Source organism: Schistocerca piceifrons, chromosome X (assembly GCF_021461385.2).
Source record: "Schistocerca piceifrons isolate TAMUIC-IGC-003096 chromosome X, iqSchPice1.1, whole genome shotgun sequence".
Classification (NCBI taxonomy): domain Eukaryota; kingdom Metazoa; phylum Arthropoda; class Insecta; order Orthoptera; family Acrididae; genus Schistocerca; species Schistocerca piceifrons.
The window spans coordinates 254,795,497-254,819,964 of record NC_060149.1 but is presented as its reverse complement, the minus strand read 5'-3'; the positions used below and the strand labels follow the sequence as shown (position 1 = coordinate 254,819,964).

The window sequence follows — 24,468 nt, the reverse complement described above, 5'->3', positions numbered from 1 at the left end:
CAGCCTTCACATACTGCTCTTAAATGCGTGTGGCATTCCAATTTCCTAGTCATGTCTTTGCTCAAGACCAGAGGGAGGCAACAAAATATTAAATCCTCTCACCACATTATTATTATGATGATGATGATGATGATGATGATGATGACAACTATGACAATGACGGCAACATGCAGTGAACAATTCTGTCTCCAAGGTCTAGGGTGTCTGGTCATGACCCCTATGGGGGCAGGTGGATGATGTTGCTGGTAGGTCAAGATTAAGTGCAATTCCTTCATCTGGACATAGGTGGAGTAGTGGTGGTGGTAGCTTCAGTCAAACAGTGGACCATCAGTAAAACATCCCTGGTTAAAAAAGCCTTTTATTCATAGCAGTTACAGTGACAGAGCCGAAGCTGGAGCAGCTTTTAAAGGAAATTAGTGCATCAAACTGTGGTAGTATAACAATGGATTTTCCAGAGTGTCTTTCTTCATCTACTGTTGCCATAAGAATAATTGTTATATCACAATGGCATGAATCAGCAAATTAACATTCTTGATATATTTTTGTTCATAGTAGAATATTTCAGATTAACTCTGTTGTGCCAAATAGTTTGCATCTAAACATAAAGTAGTTAGATCTCTGTGTTGGACATTCAACTGCATACATTTTGTAGCATCAGTATCAACAGCTAAGAATGCAGTCTTACAGTAAACTTCTTGTAGCCACCGTTTATTATCCAGTTTGTGGATTATGTGTACATAGTTTGGCAGTTATTGAAAAAATAAAAATTAAGTTCGAAGTACTGTGGAAAAATTAAAGTGAAAATTTTTCTTGAAAATATGCTATTTTGCATGTGACTCATCCCTTACTACTGGTACACTATCTTCAGGTAAATGTGGACACTCTACCATTGTAACATGCCTGCGGCTGATTTGCTGTTTATGTGTTTCCTAGCCCTTTCCTTAGCAGCTAAAGGTCAGAAATTTCCAACCTGTTGCTTCTGGAAAGTAACACAAAACTGATGCAGTGGGTCTGCAAATGTGAAATTTAGGATGTTTTAAAAATACAGTAAGCAGTAGTTTCCAGCAAAGGTATGTATATTTTAGATTATCTTTTTTTTCGTTAATCCATGAAGTTGGAGGTCTGCATTAACCCTAATAATCAGGCACTTGCTGTACTTCATCATGTTGTATTCAATAATCTGCATTAGTTGAATAATTATGCATTTAGATATGTAATATTAAAAGGAAGAATTATATTCATAAATTTGTTCTGAATCTAACTTCGGTTCATAAAGGAGTAACAAACACAAGTAGACAATTGTTTGATTTTCCTGATACTTAAGTTGGCCAAGTATGTACACATCACAATAAGTTAAAAGATAGTATGTGGATCTTTCATGATGGAAGAACTTTGATAATAGACAAAAATTTGAAAACAGTCAATAACCCACCATAGTCTCCTGTAACTGTTTGGAAGTGATACATTGCATAGTATGACATTTGTCATTAATCTCATCTGTGTAATATGTAACTAATTTTAGTTGTAAATACAGTTAAAGTATATAACATTAATTTGTTTACAGACTGGTGTGTATTCCCGGAAAGAGGACCAAAAGGAACATTCCAATTTAGATCATAATCCCAGGGATTTCCAACCTACCCATGAAGATCTAAAACCAAAATATATTGTAAAAGATGTAATGGAAGCAGTGGAACTAATTTTTGAGCTGGAAAAATTCCATTAACTTACAGATTCGTATTGATGCTGTTAAGTCATGCCTTGAATAGTCTTCCATATGGTTCAAATTTGACCCAATACAAAAATTGTTTTGTAATGAGGTCTTCCAAGCTACAAAAATATTATTTTGTACATAGTTATTTTAGAATGAATGACAAAAATAAAAATTTTATGTAAATTATTTGTATATGTACATTTGATGTTGAGTTGAAAACATTTTATACAAGTGTGCAAAATGCATGATATCAACAGTTTTGATCATGCATTCAAAGTGTGTGACATTCCATCTCAGATGTTGTAGAGGCTTTGAGCTTATCATACTTCACTGTGTCTAGTGTGTATCATGAGTACTCCATTCAGATAAAACTGTTACTGCCGGAATAAACTGCAGTGGGTAACATGTTGATGACAGTGGCCACTGTCAACTGCTGAACAGTCATACTGTCCTGTAGAACCACCTATTCAGTACAGCGTATGGTACCCATCACCTGACACGTATACTTCTGTGCATTGCATTTCACAAAAAACAAAGAGATTGTCATGAATGCAGAACCTTTGCAGGCCTGAATCGTGGCAAAAGGTGCCCGAACCAATGAGTCATCGTATACATCAGTACATACTAATGGCAATGTACATCATCCATCGGAAAAGTTCTGAAACTGAGTTTGATCGTGTTGTATAAACAGCGTAAGTGCAGTAGCTATGGTGACAACTTGAACTAACAAATGTAAGCAACAGATGTGCATTTGACCACTCGGTTGTGAGCAGGCATTATTAAGTAGTGGAGATGCAGCTGTAGTGTATCAGTGTTGTGTCACAAATTACAATGGACCAAGGAACTGAACATATCTAAATCAAGTGTTCTAGGCATCCTCCAGAATATTTTGAAGAAGAGGAAAGTGTGTGCAAACTTTGCCCTGAACAATGTGACTCCCAAACAAAAATGACGATTCATGCACACTTTCCGTAACTTGTTTCAAATGCACGATACAGACAATTCTTTTCTGAAAGAAACCATCATGGGTGGCAAGACTTGGTGTTATCGATATGAACCTACTACAAAATGACAAAATGCATAATGAGTTCATGATGGTTCACCAAGGCCAAAGAACATGCAAATGTTATGTGTGAGTTGAACAAAATCTATGAGAAGGGCTTTTCTGACCGTTTCACATGCTTGTATTAACATTCTACATGTTTTACTCAGGTGGGGGGGGAGACTGCATAGAACACCCATATCATTAAAAGCAATATCTTTAACTTATCTCTATATTTTAGTTTATTAATCCAGTCTCAAAACTTCTTGGACTGATGGGGTGTGAGTAAATTGAAAACTGTGAGTTAGTGCAATCTGCTGCTAACAAACAATAGAGTTTATTATGTAGGGAATGTTCACATGAGATGAAATGGACCCTGTGATACACCTGCCATCATCTCTCATTGGAAAACAATACAGGAATGTATTTTCACTTTGTGTGTCACCTAACCGCTTAGTACATAACAACTTCTGCACCATTCATAGACAGAAGGTGCACGTAAGTTTCTTCTCTAAAAGTAATTGACAACTGGGGTGACAACAAAGGCAGCCATGCATGGAATTAAAATAATAATAAATATAAATAAATGAGTGTCATACATGGTTTAGAACTAGTATTGGCGAGCATCAAATTTAAGCCCTTAGAAAAGATCTTGGACATCATATGCCTATCTTAATTCTAATCTTTGGGTGTCCATACTTATGAGAATTTAAGTTGGTGAAGGAAAAAAAACATGCTTGTAGTGTTGTAAACAATTCAGATGAAAAATTTTTCATTTCATGTAGTTTAGGGATTATAAAACGTGTTCTGAAACTATTTCTATTTCTTGAAATTAATACAGGAGGTAGACAACATCAAAACTAACATATTTAATTATGTTCATGAGGTCCATGATGGCAGGAACAATTAATACATAATGTAGTTTAGAATGCTAATTACAGCGCTGGCATTCACAGAAAATTCTCAAATGCACAACCGTTGGTCTGTAAGCAATGTTGACCATTGATTGTTGTGTTCGTTGAAGATTCCGGGTATGTCTGCAATGGTACCAGTAGTGACAGCAGTTCTGACGATGAAGTCTTCTACTGTTTCCACAACGGTTCCATGTGCCAGGTGCTTCATATTCCCCCAGAGGAAGAAATCCAGACACATGATGTGAGGTGATGTGGGTGACCAGGTCAAAAGACACCGTGGCCAATTCATAGATTCCAGGGTGGCTTTCGGATGATTCCTCACAGCAGTGCTGAAATGGGCTGGTGCCTCATCATGCTGGAAGGACATCATTTGTCTAACATTCAGATGCACATCCAACCAGTACAGCCAGCCATCCGTACACACAGCAGGTTTGAATGTCAGTACAAATTCCCAGTCAGTGACACTGACACAACAGTTCACATCAGCACCACTAACAAAATATTCTCTGACATTACATGTTGATTTCAGAGACCATATGTTCCTTGTTGAAATATATTTGTTTTGATGTTCTCTTGCTCCTGTATTAACTTGAACGAAAAGTTTCAGAACTCCCTATATTCATGAACAGAAAGTTTACATGTAGAAAAATATATGGTGCCCACTCACATTTGTCTTGTACATAGATTTTTGTGTAGTAACTACAGAATTAGTCATGATCCATTCTTACAACTTCAAAACAGTTGTAAGCAGTAGTTAGGAACATATCTGAATATGTCTCACATTTTTTAAAAAGAAACTAGTTTTTTGTATGATCACAGCACAGAACTACTCTTGCTCTGCCATGAATGTTATTTTCAAACAAAATTAGTTACGTTTTGGCATAGCAATGGAACTACATAAAAACAGGACTATTTTCTAAGCTAATGCAACTTATAGGCAATGGTGGCAACATACTCGTCAAGTTGTACAATCCCACACTATTATTTTAAAAGAACTGTAACTACATCGACTCAGAATATCGCTTTCGTTTCATTTAAAAAGAAACTGTACAACTTGGTACTGGAATCTTGGACATGAAGAAGGAATGGCTAGGTAACATAATCTTTTCAAAGTACTATGCTCAGCATTATTATAAGCAATGGAGGCTGCTGCTCCTAAATCAAAAGTTAACAGTAATGACATTTGTCAGAGATTGGTTTCACGCTCTAATATTCAAGCTTCTGTTCTCAGTGGTAGAGCAGCGTAATTGAACAAGTGTCTTTCTGTATTTGACGTCCTGTAGGTCACTTTTGCAGGGTTTAACTGTCAGTGCAATATGGTGATCTGTACAAAATAGTTTAGCTGCTGAAAGTCTCGCCTGCAGAGAGAAAGAAAAAGGCAGAGAGTGCTTCCATATTGGCAGCGTCAGTAATCTGACGGGTAAATTCAGTAAGAGCCGATCAGAATGTGCTATTCATTCGCAAGACATCCTTTGTGCTGGGACGTAGGAGCCTCTACATAGCGGCGAGAACATTTACCATTTCTGAGATGTATGTTGAAAGCAGGACATTGCGATTTCCAGAAAGGGTAACATGTGACGGACGGGCTGCCTCATTAGGACCATTAGGAAGAATGCAGTCGGTGTTATTCTGGGCTATTTTCGTAAACAGTTCCTGTTAGGACAAGAATTTCCATACAGACAAGCTGAGACATCATGAAAGCCCCTACAAAAGCGACCATTAACTATTTCTGCAGCACTTTGCCTTTCTTGAGAGGTAGACTTGGTGTTTATTTACATAGACGTGTGATGTCAGTATATCATTGAGAACCTTTTAGCTGCGCCTGTGCAGTCGAACCGCTATGCAGACATCTCTCACTTGACGCTGGACTTGCAGGTGGATGTCAGTCACAGTAAACGTGCACAGCGGGAGGCGTCTCACTTGTCCCATTAGGATCACTAGGAACAATGCACCCTGTGCTATTCTGGGAAGCATCGCAACAGATTTCTACAGCATGACCTGTGATGTCAGTATACCACTGAGAACCTTTAAGCTGCGTCTGCGAGGGTGATTCACTCGGTGATTAGGTTTTCACTGGACTGCAGGTAGAGAGGCATCACGCCAGCAATTGTAAACAGGTATGCGTCCAGAGAGTGACTTGGCTCTTATTTACATAGACATGTGACATCAGTATAACACTTGAAGAATTCTAACTGTATACCCGAATGTATTCTGCATTATTTCGTAAGTTTACAATTAACGAGTGTGTCTGCAAAGCGTTTTACATGCATTATTTTGACAATTTCGAGTTGTTTTCATGTCTGTAGACTATGCAATGCATTATTTCGACAGCGAGTATGTCTGCAGAGTTTTTTTACATGCATTATTTCAGTGATCTACGAGTAATTTGCAGCTCTACAGCGTGTGCAATGCATTATTTCGGTAATTCACGAGTTGTGTGTCTGTACATCAATGTGCTGCATTATTTAGATAATTTACGAGTAGTTTGCAGTGCTGTAGTCTGTGTATTATGGCGCCAAGCACGTCAGAGTGTTTTGTATCAGTGTAATAAGTGAACTACGTGAAATCCATCCCTATATAAATTGGTCCAAAATAAATAAAGTACACTTCTTCCTGTATCTAGCAGCCCAGAACAGGCTGAGTCCGTTTCCCGCCATTTTTCCCCCAGACTGTCATCTTGGATTGTGTCACGGGAGGGATGACGGCACCCTCTGGGGACAGTACCGTGTACTAGGTCAGTTGGACTCCAGGCCTCATGGTGAACACACTAGAAGGAGCTACTGCCTCAAATTGTTTAAATAAAGACTGCCTGCAAAATAAACGTTACATCTACCCTATCCAGTACAGGCTGAGTCCCTTCCATGTCAATTCCTAGGAAGAGATGGCGATCGGATGACTTAAGTTAGTGGAGGTAGCCCATGTGACCTTTTTTCCACCAAAATTTGAAATTTCTGCCATTTTCTGGGGGAGCGACGGGAGGGGGTTAGGTTAGTGGAGGCAGCCCAATTGACCCATTTTCCCACCAAAAGTTGAACCTCCCGACATTGTCACATCTATTGCCGCCATCTTGAATAAATGTGGCAACAATGCAGAAACATGTAGTGACACATACAACACAAAAGTGTACAGGTCGACCTCGTCTGTTTACTGACAGAGACCACTGACAGTTGAAGAGAGTCATAATGTATAATAAGCAGACATCTATCCAGACCATCACACAGGAATTCCAAACTGCTCAGGATCCACTACAAGTACAGCTAGGCGGGAGGTGAGAAAACTTTGATTTCATGGTCGAGTGGCTGCTCATAACCCACACATCATGCAGGTAAATGCCAAACTACGCCTCGCTTGGTGTAAGGAGTGTAAACATTGGACGATTGAACAGTGGAAAAACATTGTGTGGAGTGACGAATCACGGTACACTATGCAGTGGTGCGATGGCAGGGTGTGGGTATGGTGAATGCCTGGTCAACAACATCTGCCAGCATGTGTGGTGCCAACAGTAAAATTTGTAGGCAGTGGTGTTATGGTGTGGTCATGCTTTTCATGGAGGGGGCTTGCACCCCTTGTTGTTTTGTGTGGCAATATCACAGAACAGGCCTACATTGATGTTTTATGCACCTTCTTGCTTCCCACTGTTGAAGAGCAATTCAGGTATGATGATTGCATCTTTCAACACGATAGAGCATCTGTTCATAGTGCACGGCCTGTGGTGGAGTGGTTACACGACACTAACATCACTGTAATGGACTGGCCAGCACAGAGTCTTGACCTGAATCCTATGGAACACATTTGGGATGTTGTGGAAAGCCGATTTCATGCCAGGCCTCACCGACTGACATTGATACCTCTCCTCAGTGCAGCACTCTGTGAAGAATGGGCTGCCATTCCCCAAGAAACCTTGCAGCACCTGACTGGATATATTCCTGTGAGAGTAGAAGCTGTCGTCAAGGCTAAAGGTGGGCCAACACCCTATTGAAATCCAGTATTACAGATGAAGGGTGCCATGAACTTGTAAGTCATTTTCAGTCAGATGTCCAGATACTTCTGATCACACAGTGAACCGGAATGAGTTACTCACCAATTGTCAAATATTTCTAGAGTTACGTGCTGTCATGTATTTCTTTCTCCTATAAGGGTGAGAACTGCATGAATAGAAAACAGCTGGCAGATTTCTTCATTTCATAACCACGTACTTGACATGTAAATACTGAGTGACACCAAAGTCTGATGTGGCAGTTGTGCTAAATAATCAACCCATATTGTATTTTCTTGTACTTTTCACTGTTTTATTCTTAATTCATACAATTTAAAAAAACCATCCTTGTAGCTGTGGTGAACAACAGCTCTGGTTTCATGCTGGACCAGTTTTACGGTTGGGTCTTGCTTTTCACATATTATCATTTGGTCACCCTAGCTCCAGGTAAATGCACAAAAATAATATTGTATTTCTTAGCAGAGCTCTTTTGACTAAATGTCTGCTTGTTTAATTTGGTTTTGCTGTTCAGATCAGAAAAATGGAAGCCATTATTCACTTTCTTCAACCTTATCATGTTTAGATTCAGAGAAACAGATTCTTCACCATCATCGTCACAAAGTAATCCTGCAAGAATTTTCGAGCATTTTACATCAAGAAAAAAGAAACTTCTTGTCACTTCCTTATGATTAAGAGAAGAAAAAAAAGATACAAAAAAATATTCGTAAGTAACTTTGTATACTTAGTTGCATGATTTATCAAGTGTAATAGTGTTGTAAACACATATGAATGACAAGAGAACCTGATCTCTAAGGAAACTATAATTTAATATACCTACAAAGGTATTGTGTTTCATTACTCATTTTATGGTAAAACAATTTTTTGGATCAAGGAATCCCGAAACACGAAATCTCTTCAGTCCACAACTTCAACATTTCTTTGTGATCGCATTACCTTTGCTAATAAAGGATCAATTTTCTTTATTTTAGAGTGTCAGATCTCTGTTGATTACAAATTAATCACAGCACAAAAACCTTCACAGCACAACCAAATTGTGAAACAGTTCACTGTCTGTCAAGCTGTGTTATCAATGCCACCACTACAACAAATATACAAGGTTTCAGAGCAAATATTTTTATTGGTGATTGAGGGCAGTGTACTGACCAACATTACATCAGTATCTACTTCATTTGCAGAGTAATAATTACAGCTGTTAGGAGTAGTTTGTTTTTAGGTTGGTCAGTACCTCCATGTATACATTGCAAGAGCAAGTCATTAATGCTTATTTTCCCTGGGGTAGAGGGTCCGATGTTGATCTGTGGATGCATGACCACAAAAGTAATCCACTTAGTGGTGCAGTTACAACCACCATACAGAAAACATCAGGTAGTAAATTATGTTGCAAACTTGCAGGAAGACTGTTAGATGCAGAGAAAAAACAACTAACACACTGAAATGGGTAAATATTAAGGCACCAATGATCACAGTGTCTGCGCTTATATCCGTAACACCCTGTACATCAAACTAAGATCATTGACATCACCGTCTCAAATACTGTGGAATAATTTTATTTTACACACCATTTTAGAAGTAATACGTGCATATGTATGCAAAACTGTCAGGACCAGTCCATAAGCTCAATAGCAGCGCTCCGACTCCTGTAAGTGTCAGGAATGAAATGACAAAAATTTTTAAAAAAAAAGGCATTTTTACAACTCTTGCCACAGAACGCCTAGGGAGCTGGAACTTTGTGAAGAAAGCTTACCCCCCACTCTCCTTGCCAGGCAACTGTGAAGGACACCACCGAGTTTGGAGCGCCTGAGACACTTCTTGTTACAAACAGACAGACCTGTTATTAATCTACAACCTTCTCGATGAGTCGGGAATACTGAGTAGGTTATGTCCTACGCGAGCGACAGAAGCAACTGACAGTGCGCAACAGCTTCGGGCGACAAAACACGAAAGCAGGTGTAACATCGAAAGTATCGTAGGTTGGCGACGTCTGTGCCAATGCTGGTCACCCATTACAATTGGTGATGTTCGAATTCGCTGCTGCATGCGCCACAGGGACAGTGATAGCTACACTATGTGATCAAAAGTATCTGGACACCCCAAGGTCGTAATGTGTAATAGGCAGACATCTATCCATACCATCACACAGGAATTCCAGACTGCATCAGGATCCACTGCAAGTACTAAAACAGTTAGGCAGGAGGTGAGAAAACTTGGATTTCATGGTCGAGTGGCTGCTCATAAACCGGTAAATGCCAAACAACACCTCGCTTAGTGTAAGGAGCGTAAACATTGGACGATTCAACAATGGAAAAAAGTTGTGTGGAGTTACGAATCACAGTACACAATGTGGCGATTCGATGGCAGGCTGTGGGTATGGTGAATGCCTGGTCAACAACATCTGCCAGCGTGTGTAGTGCCAACGGAAAAATTCGGAGGGGGTGGTGTTATGATGTGGTCGTGTTTTTCATGGAGGGGGCCTGCACCCCTTGTTTTGCGTGGCACTATCACACCACGGGCATACATTGATGTTTTAAGCACCTTCTTGCTTCCCACTTGTGAAGAGCAAATCTGGGATGGCGACTGCATCTTTCAACACGATCGAGCACCTGTTCATAATGCACGGTGTGTGGCGGACTGGTTACACGACAATAACGTCCCTGTAGTGGCCTGGCGTGCACAGAGTCCTGACCTGAATCCTATGAAACACCTTTTCCTTTTCGTTCTTCGCCGTAGTTACTGTGCTGCACGCATCTAAGTAAATGACTGCATTAAATTTTTTAAGAATTTGTAGAGGTAAAAACGTATTGCATAGACTTTGTGTATAGTTCATTTTGGGCCATACATTATTGCATATGAAATGTAGCCAACATATCGAAATTGTGTTTAAAGTTGAAAGCAGAATGGCATTTCTCTTCATTGTCGAGATATTGGTTTTTTATCCAGCGGAGAGATCGTGTGCAATGCGGTCTGTTCCTTCCCTGCACATCGAGTATCATGTGATCGTAAAAAATCGTCATATTTGTTAAAGGGTTCAAGATACCGAAACATGGGCTTTTTTTTTTTTTTTTTTTTTTTTTTTCAAATGACATGCAAACAGAACGCTTTTTGTCATACGATTAACACTCGAAACGTTTTAGTCCAATGTTTGAGCAGAACGAAAACAGGACTCCCTATAAATTACACAATGGGTTTTTATCCGAATTTTCATAGCCAAACGGAGAGTGAAATATGGCCAGTGTATCAAATTGACGACTGTGAGGTCTAGTATTGCAACAAATATTTAATTATTTGAAACTAATTGGGATAATTAAGAAAAACTTAGTGAGTTGTGGGAAAGTTTAAATGTTTAATGAACAGCTGCTGCTAGCTGAGTACCTGAAGTGTTAAGAAGTTTCTCTCTTCAAGTCCTAGCTATTTTGCGCTTAAAAAATATAATTGTGTGATATCCAACTGTCAAAAAGGATTCCTTGGAATCAAATATTAAATTTAGGGCATTTCGAGGACATAGGACGTTAGGAAGGCAAACCAGGTGTCAGTAGCGTCATTATTTCAGAATAAAACTTGAGAGTAAAAGAAATAAAAAATAAAGTGGTGAAATGTTTAATGAAATGATTTGCTAAAAGAAATAAAATAGATTAACAAACATTTGCCGCGCCTTTCAGTGATGCTTGAAATCATATATTGCAAATAAGGTGCAGGAGCTTAGAGAAACATTTGATGTGCCTTTGACTGGTGCTCAAAGTCACGTACAGCAGATGAGATACATTAAATGTTTCTCTAATCTATTTCTTACTTTTAGCCAAATCGTTTCACAAAACGTTTGATCTTTTTTTCAAACTTTTTATGCTTTATTTATGCAGACCACTTAGATTAATTGACACACTTGGCATTAACATTGATTACTGATAAATTACGTTCCTTACAATCAAATATCAGTAAAATTTCATGGCATGTTTTATTAGGAATTTTGCATGTGTGACTTACTGGGCGTTGATGTGTATACACTTAAAAATCAGGTACTTTGCCACAACTTCAAAGTTATACTTCGAGATGCACTGTAAAGAGTATAGATAAAACTTAGTAAACATAACAGGTGCTTGGATTTTAGTTGAGTCAGTTCAGATATATGAAACAACTGGCTCCAAACCCATCGACACACAACAACTCAAATTACTAGCCAATATCACTATACCACATACACCTCATGGTACAAGTCACTCATTTTTCTATACAATGTTAGTCAGTCATTCTTCCGTACTTATCAGCCGTTGAAAGTTCGTGGTCACTTATGAAACACTTGCCTATATTTCGTTGATGAAATAATCGAACGTATCTCTGCTCATCGACCCCGTATATTCAAAGTCTGGTGATCTTCGCAGTTGATGAAGTAAATTACGATATTTTCCATGAAGATTACTCCCATTGTAAACTTCATGCACAGCACTCCTTTATCCCCTTATTTTGCTAAGTGAAGCTAATTTTGCTGTCTTGCTCTCGAGCTACAATATTCTACGGTTTATGGGCCCCGTTTTATGGAAGCAGCTGGTCGGCTCTAGTAGCTATCTTGTAGCGGGAGTTCGTCGCTCACACGCAGAACACCAGGGCATGTCAACCGACGCATCTGCTGCTAGGTGTAATGTTGTGAATCCAGATGTCACGTGCTGTCGGTCGTTTCTGACGCTAAGTACAGTGAGACTGTCGTTTGGACGTACGAGATTTGCAGGTTAGCTTTTTTTGTTTTGTATTTCATGCCTAGATACTTCCGTAGAGATATTATTGCATGTGGATCATTATATGTAATGATTATTACAATACATGCAACGATATGTTTGTACAGTTATCTAGGCATGAGAAACAAACAAAAAAAACTATAACTCTCGTAGGCCCAAATGACAGAGTCTCACTATACTTCCGGCTCGCAGGTTAACTACTGCCTCTCAGTATATTTACTTCTTAATAAAATTTGTCGTAAATAATATATCTCTTTTTCCAACAAACAACTCAGTTCATACATACAATACCAGGAACAAAAATGATCTGCACAAGGACTTAAAAAACACTTACTTTAGTTCAAAAAGGGGTCCACTACTCAGGAACATTCATCTTCAATAATTTGCCAGGAAACATAAAAAATTTAGTTAGAAATAAAGATCAGTTTAAAAGGAGCCTGAAAGACTTACTACTGGCCAACTCCTTCTACTCCATTGGCGAAATTTTTAATAGAAACAAATGATGTATTTATTCATACTATTAGTATTTTTATTTCAGCTTAAAAAAATCGACATGTTCCACATCCACGAGGATCTCCTCAGCACGGATCTATGGAACGAACGAAAAACTAATATAATCTGGGTGAAGCCGTGGGTTTTACGACGACACGATAAAAGCATTCAACAAAACTTGTTACGTGAGCTTACAGTGGAAGACGTGAAGTCGTACATCAATTACTTAAGAATGGATGAGCATACATTCCTGTATGTGCTTAATGAAGTGTATCCTCATATCACAAAGCACAAATTTCACTTAAGAACTGCTACATCTTCAGAAGACAGGATCACTATAACACTCCGATTCCTTGCTACAGGAGAGGGTTATGTTATGTTAGGTTAGGTTAGGTTAGGTTAGGTCAGGTTACGTCTCCAATCTTCTTAATCTATTTTTTATTTCGGGTGCCTCACGTTGTAAAGCGCCTCATAAGCTTCAGACATCGCTATTAATTCTGTAGTTGTCGGCACACACCATTTGTATTTACCGGCAATGGTTATAAAAACACTACAGACGACAGAACGCTGCAGCGATGCTAGCGCTCCGCGTGGTAACATATCGCATTGCAGTGAACAGAAGACAAGCGATTTCTTTGATCAAATATACGGCCTCGGCCTAGATTTGATCAAATATTGGACGACATTTGTCAAAGATCCCTATTACACTATCAAATATCTTTGACAAAGATATTGGACAAAGAAATTTGATAGTGTAATACCGGCCTAACGTCGGACGCGACCTAAACACCTGAAGGCTTTCTCAGCGGTTTCCTCAAGAAAAGGGAACTTATGACCAACAGGGGCAGTTGCCGCAGTAGGAGACTGCCTAATAACGATGCTAGCCACTGCCCAGGAACTTTCTGAAGCAAGATCGATAAGTTTGGCACCCTGTACGAAAATTGGCAAGGGTGGTTACCCAGCGTCGTTCGTTCATTGCGTGACATTGCAAACTGAGCGCACCATTGACAAGGATGATGCGACAGAAAATTCAGTGCCCTGAAAGAGTGGAGAAAAAATGAGCAAAACTTCCGAATAGGGGCAGCCTCGAGATGAGTCACATGATCGTCGTTATGTTCACAGACAAAGTTGATACTGACCATTCTGGTTCATTTCGAAATCACTTGGAATCAGCAGTGTAGGACTCTGATTCGGAGATAATTGGAAGAGCATTCTGAGCCTATGAGGGTACATGCTGAGATATCCTGAGAGCTGCACAATTGATTGTTTCGGGAGATGTCTGTGCGTGATCATGTTAAGTGATTTTCATACAGTTTGCATAGTGTGTTTTGATTTTGTCTTGTGGAATCATTTCTGTCTATTCCCTAGTCAGACTTTAAATCTCATCCACGCATTCATTCTTCCCTCCAGTACTAAATTGGTGCTCCCTTGATGCCTCAGAATGTGTCCTACCAACTGATCCTTTCTTGTAGTCAGGTTATGCCACAAATTTCTCTTCTCCCCAATTCCAATCAGTACCTCCTCATTAGTTACGTGATCTACCCATCCAATCTTGAGTATTCTTCTGTGGCATAACATTTCAAGCGCTTCTATTCTCTTCTTCTCTGAGCTGTTTATCGTCCATGTTTCACTTCTGTACATGGCTACACGCCATACAAATACTTTCAGAAATGTCTACCTGGCACAAAAATCTATATGCGATGTTAACAAATTTCTCTCTTCCCAAGATTTGCAATGAATCTAGGCGTAAATGTGGCTGCGAGTTCCATTAAATTTAAATTCTCACCAATATGGACCTCTAAGAATTTTAAGTTTCCCCCCTATTTATGTGTTACATTTATTATTGGTGCAGTACCTCTAAATGTCAGAATTGAATAGGTTATGTCTTCTTAAAATTGAGGGTGAGACTATTGGCAGAAAACCAGTCAGTGATACTTTTAAGAACTTTAATTACCATTTCTTCTGTTTCTGTACGTATGCTTGGACTGATTACAATACTAGCGTCATCTGCAAAAAAACTGATTCTGATTGTTGAATACTTGGCTGAAAATGTTTACATACATGAGGAACAGTAATGAACCTTGTGATGAAGCAAGCTGGGATATTTGTAACTCCTCTCTTGTTTTGCCATCTGCCTCCTTTGAATTAATTTTTTCGTGTTTAACTAATTACCATTATCGTACACGAGTATAATCTGCATTTTCATAATAGAGAAAGGTTGGCCCTCAGTTTTAAAGGATAGAACACCAGATCTAATTTTGTGCTTAGTTTTATGTATGTAATTCATTTTCTAACGTATTTTGACTATTCCTACGCCCCCCATGAACCATGGACCTTGCCGTTGGTGGGGAGGCTTGCGTGCCTTAGCGATACAGATAGCCGTACCGTAGGTGCAACCACAACGGAGGGGTATCTGTTGAGAGGCCAGACAAACACGTGGTTCCTGAAGAGGGGCAGCAGCCTTTTCAGTAGTTGCAGGGGGAACAGTCTGGATGATTGACTGATCTGGCCTTGTAACACTAACCAAAACGGCCTTGCTGTGCTGGTACTGTGAACAGTTGAAAGCAAGGGGAAACTACAGCCGTAATTTTTCCCGAGGGCATGCAGCTTTACTGTATGGTTAATGATGATGGCGTCCTCTTGGGTAAAATATTACAGAGGTAAAATAGTCCCCCATTCGGATCTCCGGGCGGGGACTACTCAAGAGGACGTCGTTATCAGGAGAAAGAAAACTGACGTTCTACGGATCGGAGCGTGGAATGTCAGAACCCTTACTCGGGCAGGTAGGTTAGAAAATTTTAAAAGGGAAATGGATAGGTTAAAGTTAAATATAGTGGGAATTAGTGAAGTGCGGTGGCAGGAGGAACAAGACTTTTGGTCAGGCGAATGCAGGGTTATAAATACAAAGTCAAATAGGAGTAATGCAGGAGTAGGTTTAATAATGAATAAAAAAAATAGGAATGCGGGTAAGCTACTACAAACAGCACAGTGAACGCATTATTGTGGCCAAGATAGACACGAAGCCCACGCCTACTACAGTAGTACAAGTTTATATGCCAACTAGCTCTGCAGATGACGAAGAAATTGAAGAAATGTATGATGAAATAAAAGAAATTATTCAGATAGTGAAGGGAGACGAAAATTTAATAGTCATGGGTGAATGGAATTCGGTAGTAGCAAAAGGGAGAGAAGGAAACGTGGTAGGTGAATATGGATTGGGGGTAAGAAATGAAAGAGGAAGCCGCCTGGTAGAATTTTGCACTAATGTTTGAAGTATGCTGGAGGGAACTGATACCATTAATCCTGCAGGGCGGTGCATAAATCCGTAAGAGTACGAGGGAAAGGAGATCTCTTCTGAACAGCACTTTGCAAGGCATCCCAGATTTGCTCAATAATGTTCATGTCTGCAGATTTTGGTGGTCAGCGGAAGTGTTTAAACTCAGAAGAGTATTCCTGGAGCCACTCTGTAGCAATACAGGACGTATAGGCTGTCGCATTGTTCTGCTAGAATTGTCTAAGTCCGTCGGAATGCTCAATGGACATCAATGGATGCAAGTGTTCAGACAGGATGCTTACGTAAGTGACACCTGTTAGAGTCGTATCTAGACGTATGAGGGGTCTCATATCACTCCAACTGCGCACGTGCTACACCATTACAGAGCCTCCACAAGTTTGAACAGTCCCCTGCTGACATGCAGGGTCTATGGATTCATGAGGTTGTCTCCATACCCGTAAACGTCCATCCGCTTGATGCAATTTGAAACGAGACTCGTCCGACCAGGTAACATATTTCTAGTAATCAACAGTCCAGTGTCGCTGTTGACAGGCCCAGGCGAGGCGTAAAACTTTGTGTCGTGCAGTCATCAAGGGTACACGAGGGAGCTTCGGCTTCCAAAGCCCATATTGATGATTCGTTGAATGTTTCGCACGCTGACACTTGTTGATGGCCCAGCATTGAAATATGCTGCAATTTGCGGAAGGACTACACTTCTGTCACGTTGAACGATTCTCTTCGGTCGTCGTTGGTCCCGTTCTCGCAGGATCTTTTTCCGGCCGCAGCGGTGTCGGAGATTTGATGTTTTACCTGATTCCTGATATTCACGATACACTCGTGAAATGGTCGTACGAGAAAATCCCCACTTCATCGCTACCTCGGACGTGCTGTGTCCCACCGCTCATGCTCCGACGATAACACCATGTTCAGACTCAGTTAAATCTCGATAACCTGCCATTGTACCAGCAGTAACAGATCTAACAACTGCGCCGTTTTTTTTTTTCTTTATTGTGATTTTTATCACCTTACACAAGGCGGACTGTCAGCAGCTGAGGACGCCGCTCTTCAGCCTTGAGATTTACAATAAGTAATAAATAGAGGGGACACAGAGAATACAATCAAAAATGGCGGGCAAAACAATGTAGGCACCAAGAAACAAAAAACACTGACGAGAAAACATCACTGACACTAGTTGGCACGGCGCACAAAACAGGGATGATGGCGATGGTACACGTGAACAGTGGCGGCGTTTCGGCGAACAAACTCTAAACACAAACGAAGGCACACACACGAGACACTAATGGCGATGACCTCCGGCGCGACAACTGCGCCGGACGCTTGTTGTCTTATATAGGCGTTGCCGACCGCAGCGCTGTGTTCTGCTTGTTTACATATCTCTGTATTTAAGTATGCATGCCTATACCAGTTTCTTTGGTGCTGCAGTGTATAAACAGAAGCCAAGTGTACAAAGTATATTTTCCACGCGGGTACATATATGTGTATAAATCTTCCGTCTACAATCATTAAAAAATCGCCTAAGAGCATTAGAGCATAAAGAAAAGTATTCCTTTCTCCAGAAAAAATACGGGTGTGAAGGGGCTAAGTTTTATACATTGAAGTGACCGAAGTCTTGAGATAGCGATATGGACATATACATATGCTGCTATTATCGCTACACAGGATATAAAAGGGCGGTGCATTGACAGAGACGTCATTTGTACTCAGGTGATTCATATGAAGAGGTTTCCAACATGACTATGGCTGCACGACGGCAGTTAACATACAGGATGTACATAAAATCCGGGAACACTTTCAATTATTTATTGCACAAGAACCAAACATTGTACAGATATCATACATATGTTATTTTGAAGAGAAACCCAGAAAGTTTTTTTTTTTTTCATGTATACCGCCACAGCGTAGTTTGGTAATTTGCCGATAGTCAGCGCTAGTCGCAAACATGGCGAGTTCAGGTGTGGAGCGAGCTTTCTGTGTGTTAGAGTTCGACAAAAACAAGTGTGCTACAATTGTTCAATTGTCGAATCTGGGGTACAAAGCATCCACACGAATGTACTGAATTTGAGCGTCATTCTCTAAAGTTAAATTTTTTTGTTCTTTGCCACATCGAAAACTGTACGGGCCATTCTTCATCGCTGAGAGCACTGTCACTGGATATGACTACTTGGACATGTTACAGCAATGGCTGATGCCTCAAATGCAATCAGACTCTCTGTTCATCTTTCAGCAGGAGGGGGCTACACCCAATTTCATCGTGAAGTTCGTCGGTACCTGAACACGGAGCCGCCGCATCGATGAATCGGCCATGCTACAGAAGGGGGCAGCTGTTTCATGAAATGGCCTCCCTGATCACCAGATTTCACTCCGTGTTCATTTTTCTGTGGCGTCACATTAAAGATCTGGCGTATGTACCGCCTCTACCACGTGATGTAGCAGAGCTCCAGGAAAGAATACGGAAAGCAACTGCCACAGTCGACGATACCATGCTGGGACGGGTATGGCAAGAATTTGATTATCGTATTGACGTCTGCCAAGTCACTCATGATTCACATATCGAATGTTTGTAAAAACAACTTTCAGCGCTTCTCTTCAAAATGCAATATGTATGACATCTGTACAATGTTTAGTTCTTGTTCAATAAATAATTGAAAGTGTTCCTGGACTTTATGTACACCCTGTACTTTGAACGCCGAATGGTATTTGGAGCTAGATGCATTGGACATTTCATTTCGGAAATCGTTAGGGAATTAAGCATTCCGCGTTCCACAGAGTCAAGAGATGCCGAGAATACCAAATTTCAGGCGTTATTTCCCACCTCAAACAATACATTTCCTGATGGCCTTCACCTAACGACCGAAAGCAGCGACGTCTGCGTGGAGTTCTCTGTGCTAAGAGACAAGCAGCACTGCTCGAAACAGTCACAGAAATTAAGGCGAGACGTCCAACGAAAGTATCCCTGAGGACAGGGTGGCGAAATTTGGCGTTTATGGGCTATGGCAGCAGATGGCCGACGTGAGTGCCTTTGATAGCATCACGACAACGCCTGTAGTGCCTCTCCTGGGATATTGACCATATCGGTGTGAAACTAGACAACTGGAAAACCGTGGCCTGATCAGATGAGTCCTGATTTCAGTTGATAATAGATGATGGTAGGGTTCGAATGTGGCGCAGATTCCACTAAGTCATGGATCCAAGTTGTCAACAAGGTACTGTGCAAGCTGGTGGTGGCTTGAAAATGGTGTGAGTTGTGTTTACATGGAATGGAGTAGGTCCTCTGGTCCAAATGAACCGATCATTGATTGGAAATGGTTATGCTCGGCTGTTTGGAGACCAGTGGCAGCCAGCTATTCATGCACTTCATATTCTCAAACGACGATGGAATTTTTATAGATGATAATGCACCATGTCACTAGGCCACATCTGTTCGCGATTGGTTCGAAGAACATTCTGGACAATTCGAAAGAATGATTTGGCCACCCAGATCGTCCGACGTGAATCCCATCGAACATTTATGGGACATAATCGAGAGGTCAGTTCGTGCACAAAATACTGCACCGGCACCACTTTTCCAATTATGGACGGCTATAAGGGTAGCATGGCTCAAAATTTTTGCAAGGGACTTCCAACGACTTGTTGATGGCGCGCCGCGTCGAGATGCTGCACTACACCAGCAAAAGGAGGTCCGGCAGGGTATTAGAAGGTATCCCTTGACTTTTGTCACCTCAGTGCATATCTTGTAAATAATAGCATACATTTAACATGACTTACAAACGTTCTTTAATAATTCGGTTGAAATAAAACTTCTATTTTCACATTACTCTAATATTTGGACACTTTTCTCAATTAATTATTTCAAGATAAATTTCGCGAAAAATGTATGTTTCAATATTTTGTCGGGTAGCCATTCTGTTGCATCACTTCTTTCAAATGCTTCGGCATACTGCTAATGATCTTTTTTTAAATATTCAGAACATATACCGACTCATTCCTCTTTTAATCGACTTTTCAAGGTTTCTTTAGATGATATTGGTGTTTTTCTAGTACATCACTCTAATTCTCCCCACATGTCCCGAATAGGGTTGAGGTCTGGTGATTGTGATGGTTGTTTTAACATATTCTAAAACTTGAACTTGTTTAATAGCCTCATTTTTCAGTACTTTTCGGTAAACTGTTTTTTAATATGTTAAGATAAACATATTTGTCCATAATACTGTCGATGAACACTATTTCACTTGGTCCAAATGTGGATAAACAGCCTCAGATAGAAACACTAAAACCTCCATGCATTACAATCAGCTTAACATTTGAGACTTTCAATTCTCCATTCTTCTTGCGCCACACCATGTTTCATCCAGCCGACCCGAAGTCCTCTTCCACAGCTGAGTGCTGCCGGCACGGTAGCCAAGCGTGTTCGATCAAAGGGTTAGCTGCCTTCTGTAATGAAATAGACCGAGAACGACAAACTTTAAAGGGTGTCATGGGACGTCAGCCGCGAAGAAATGCAACGAACATTAACGAACAACGTGAAATTAAAAAAAGATAAGTGGTCAGCGCTGCAGAATGCCATGCGAGGGACCTGAGTTCGATTCCCGGCTGGGTCGGAGGTTTTCTCCGCTCAGGGACTGGATGTTGTGTTATCTTCATATCATTTTCATCGACACGCAAGTCGCCGACGTAGCGTCAAATAAAAAGACTTGCACCAGGCGACCAGTCTACTTCACTGGAGGCTCTAGCCACACGGCGTTTTCATTTTCTTCCGACCCAAAAATATTAAATTTACTTTCGTCAGCAAGAATGATGTCATTTACCATGTTTCTTCCTTTGTAACAAACTCTTTAGAAAAGTCCAATCCCTTCTTTCGATTCTGTTTTTTTTTCACATATGGTTTCTTTTTGGCTACTCTTCCACTGTAGCAACTATTTTTCAATGCCCTGCGAATCGTTTGAGGATGAACCATCTTTCCAGTCTCGTTTAGAAGCTCACTTGCTAATGTAGGTGCTCTAACTGTAGAATCCTTCTTTATTTTTCGTATTAGATTCCCTTTGTCACGTGCATTCAACTTCCTTGGTTGGCCCGATTGAGGTATAAATCTGACGATGTTTTGCACAGTACTGGTTGATTTGTGGGTGTTGAAGGGAGCAGACTACAAAGCCTATCAGCCCTCCATAGTACTCTTACACATGTTGAGCATGGCAGCAATTTTTCTATATGATTTACCTTTCGCGTTATGAAAAATTACAAGTTTCGTATATCAAAATTGTTATTAGTTTTGACAAACACTGACTTCTGACTCAGAGTATATAACTCGGCGTGAACGATCAAAATTAAATTGTGTTATTTATAAGCGTGTAAAAAAAGTTCATACTATTATTTACTGGACACCTGCCTTAATATAATACTTGATTGTTTTACGTTTTTGTTTTGTCAAGAATAAAGTTATGGTACCACACAGTATAGATCTCATGGTGTCTGAATACCCCCCATAAACCATGGGCCTTGACGTTGGTGGGGAGGCTTGCGTGCCTCAGCGATACAGATAGTCGTAACGTAGGCGCAACCACAACGGAGGGGTATCTGTTGAGAGGCCACACAAACGTGTGGTTCCTGAAGAGGGGCAGCAGCCTTTTCAGTAGTTGCAGGGGGAACAGTCTGGATAATTGACTGATCTGGCCTTGTAACATTAACCAAAACGGCCTTGCTGTGCTGGTACCGTGAACGGCTGAAAGCAAGGGGCAACTACAGCCGTAATTTTTCCCGAGGGCATGCAGCTTTACTGTATGGTTAAATGATGATGGCGTCCTCTTGGGTAAAATATTCCGGAGGTAAAATAGTACCCCCATTCGGATCTCCGGGCGGGGACTGCTCAGGACGACGTCGTTATCAGGAGAAAGAAAATTGGCGTTCAGCAGATCAGAGCGTGGAATGTCAGATCCTTTAATCGGGCAGGTAGGTTAGAAAATTTAAAAAGGGAAATGAATAGGTTAAAGCTAGATATAGTGGAAATTAGTGAAGTTCGATGGCAGGAGGAACAAGACTCCTGGTCAGGTGAATACAGGGTTATAAATACAAAATCAAATAGGGGTAATGCGAGAGTAGGTTTAATAATGAATAAAAAAACAGGAGTGCAGGTAAACTACTACAAACAGCATAGTGAATGCAGTATTGTAGCAAAGATAAACAGGAAGCCCACACCCACCACAGTAGTACAAGTTTATATGCCAACTAGCTCTGCAGATGACGAAGAGATTGATGAAATGTGTGATGAGATAAAAGAAATTATTCAGATAGTGAAGGGAGACGAAAATTTAATAGTCATGGGTGACTGGAATTCGATAGTAGGAAAAGGAAGAGAAGTAAAAGTAGTAGGTGAATATGGAATGGGGGGTAAGGAATGAAAGAGGAAGCCGTCTGGTAGAATTTTTCGCAGAGCATAACTTAATCATAGCTAACACTTGGTTCAAGAATCATGAAAGAAGGTTGTATACATGGAAGAGGCCTGGAGACCCTGGAAGGTTTCAGATAGATCATATAATCGTAAGACAGAGCCTTAGGAACCAGGTTTTAAATTGTAAGACATTTCCAGGGGCAGACGTGGCCTCTGACCACAATCTATTGGTTATGAGCTGTAGATTAAAACTGAAGAAACTGGAAAAAGATGGGAATTTAAGGAGACGGGACCTGGATAAACTGAAAGGAGCAGATGTTGTAGAGAGTTTCAGAGAGAGCATAAGGGAACGACTGACAAGAACGGGGGAAAGAAATACAGGAGAAGAAGAATGGGTAGCTTTGAGAGATGAAATAGGCAAGGCAGCTGAGGATGAAGTAGGTGAAAAGACGAGGGCTAGTAGAAATCCTTGGGTTACAGAAGAAATATTGGATCTAATTGATGAAAGGAGAAAATATAAAAGTGCAGTAAATGAAGCAGGCAAAAAGGAATTCATACGTCTCAAAAATGAGATCGACAGGAAGTGCAAAATGGCTAAGCAGGAATGGCTAGAGGACAAATGTAAGGATGTAGAGGCATATATCACTAGGGATAAGATAGATACTGCCTACAGGAAAATTAAAGAGTCCTTTGCCGAAAAGAGAGCCACTTGCGTGAATATCAAGAGCTCAGACAGAAAACCAGCTCCAAGCAAAGAAGGGAAGGCAGAAAGATGGAAGGAGTATATAGAGAGTCTATACATGGGTGATGTACTTGAGGGCAATATTATGGAAATGGAAGAGGACGTAGATGAAGATGAAATGGGAGATATGATACTGCGTGAAGAGTTTGACACAGAACTGAAAGACCTAAGTCGAAACAAGGCCTCGGGGGTAGACGACATTCCATTAGAACTGGTGGTAGCCTTGGGAGAGCCAGTCCTGACAAAACTCTACTATGTAGTGAGCAAGTTGTATGAGACAGGCGAAATACCTTCAGACTTCAAGAAGAATAGAATAATTCCAATCCCAAAGAAAGCAGGTGTTGACAGATGGGAAAATTACCAAACTATCATTTTAATAAGTCACGACTGCAAAATACTAATACGAATTCTTTATAGGCGAGTGGAAAAACTGGTAGAAGCCGACCTCGGGGAAGATCAGTTCGGATTCCGTAGAAATGTTGGAACACGTGAGGCAATACTGGCCCTACGATTTATCTTAGAAGATAGATTAAGGAAAGGCAAACCTATGTTTCTAGCATTTGTACACATAGAGAAAGCTATTGACAATGTTAACTGGAATACTCTCTTTCAAATTCTGAAGGCGGCAGGGGTCAATTACAGGGAGCGAAAGGCTATTTACAATTTGTACAGAAACCAGATGGCAGTTACAAGAGTCGAAGGGCATTAAAGGAAAGCAGTCGTTGGGAAGGGATTGAGACAGTGTTGTAGTCTATCCCCGATGTTATTCAATCTGTATATTGAGCAAGCAGTAAAGGTAGCAAAAGAAAAAATTCGGAGTAGGAATTAAAATCCATTGAGAAAAAATAAAAACTTTGAGGTTTGCCGATGGTATTATAATTCTGTCAGAGACAGCAAAGGACTTGGAGAGCAATTGAACGGAATGGACAGTGTCTTGAAAGGAGGATATAAGATGAACATCAACAAAAGCAAAACGAGGATAATGGAATGTAGTCGAATTAAATCGGGTGATGCTGAGGGCATTAGATTAGGAAATGAGACACTTAAAGTAGTAAAGGAGTTTTGCTGCCGGCCGGGGTGGCCGAGCGGTTCCAGGCGCTACTGTCTGGAAGCGCGCGACCGCTACGGTAGCAGGTTCGAATGCTGCCTCGAGCATGGATGTGTGT

At 40.6% G+C, this 24,468-nt stretch overlaps 1 protein-coding gene across 1 annotated transcript in view; it reads left to right on the top strand.

The window, feature by feature from the left end:
• Nucleotides 1-1,975, top strand: part of LOC124722933 (haloacid dehalogenase-like hydrolase domain-containing 5) — a 130,955-nt gene extending 128,980 nt beyond the window's left edge. Inside the window, exon 7 of the mRNA XM_047248093.1 lies at nt 1,565-1,975. Coding sequence (XP_047104049.1) covers nt 1,565-1,726 — 162 coding nt within the window. The 3' untranslated portion in view covers nt 1,727-1,975. The remainder of the gene's footprint in view (nt 1-1,564) is intronic.
• Nucleotides 1,976-24,468: the final 22,493 nt, after the last annotated feature.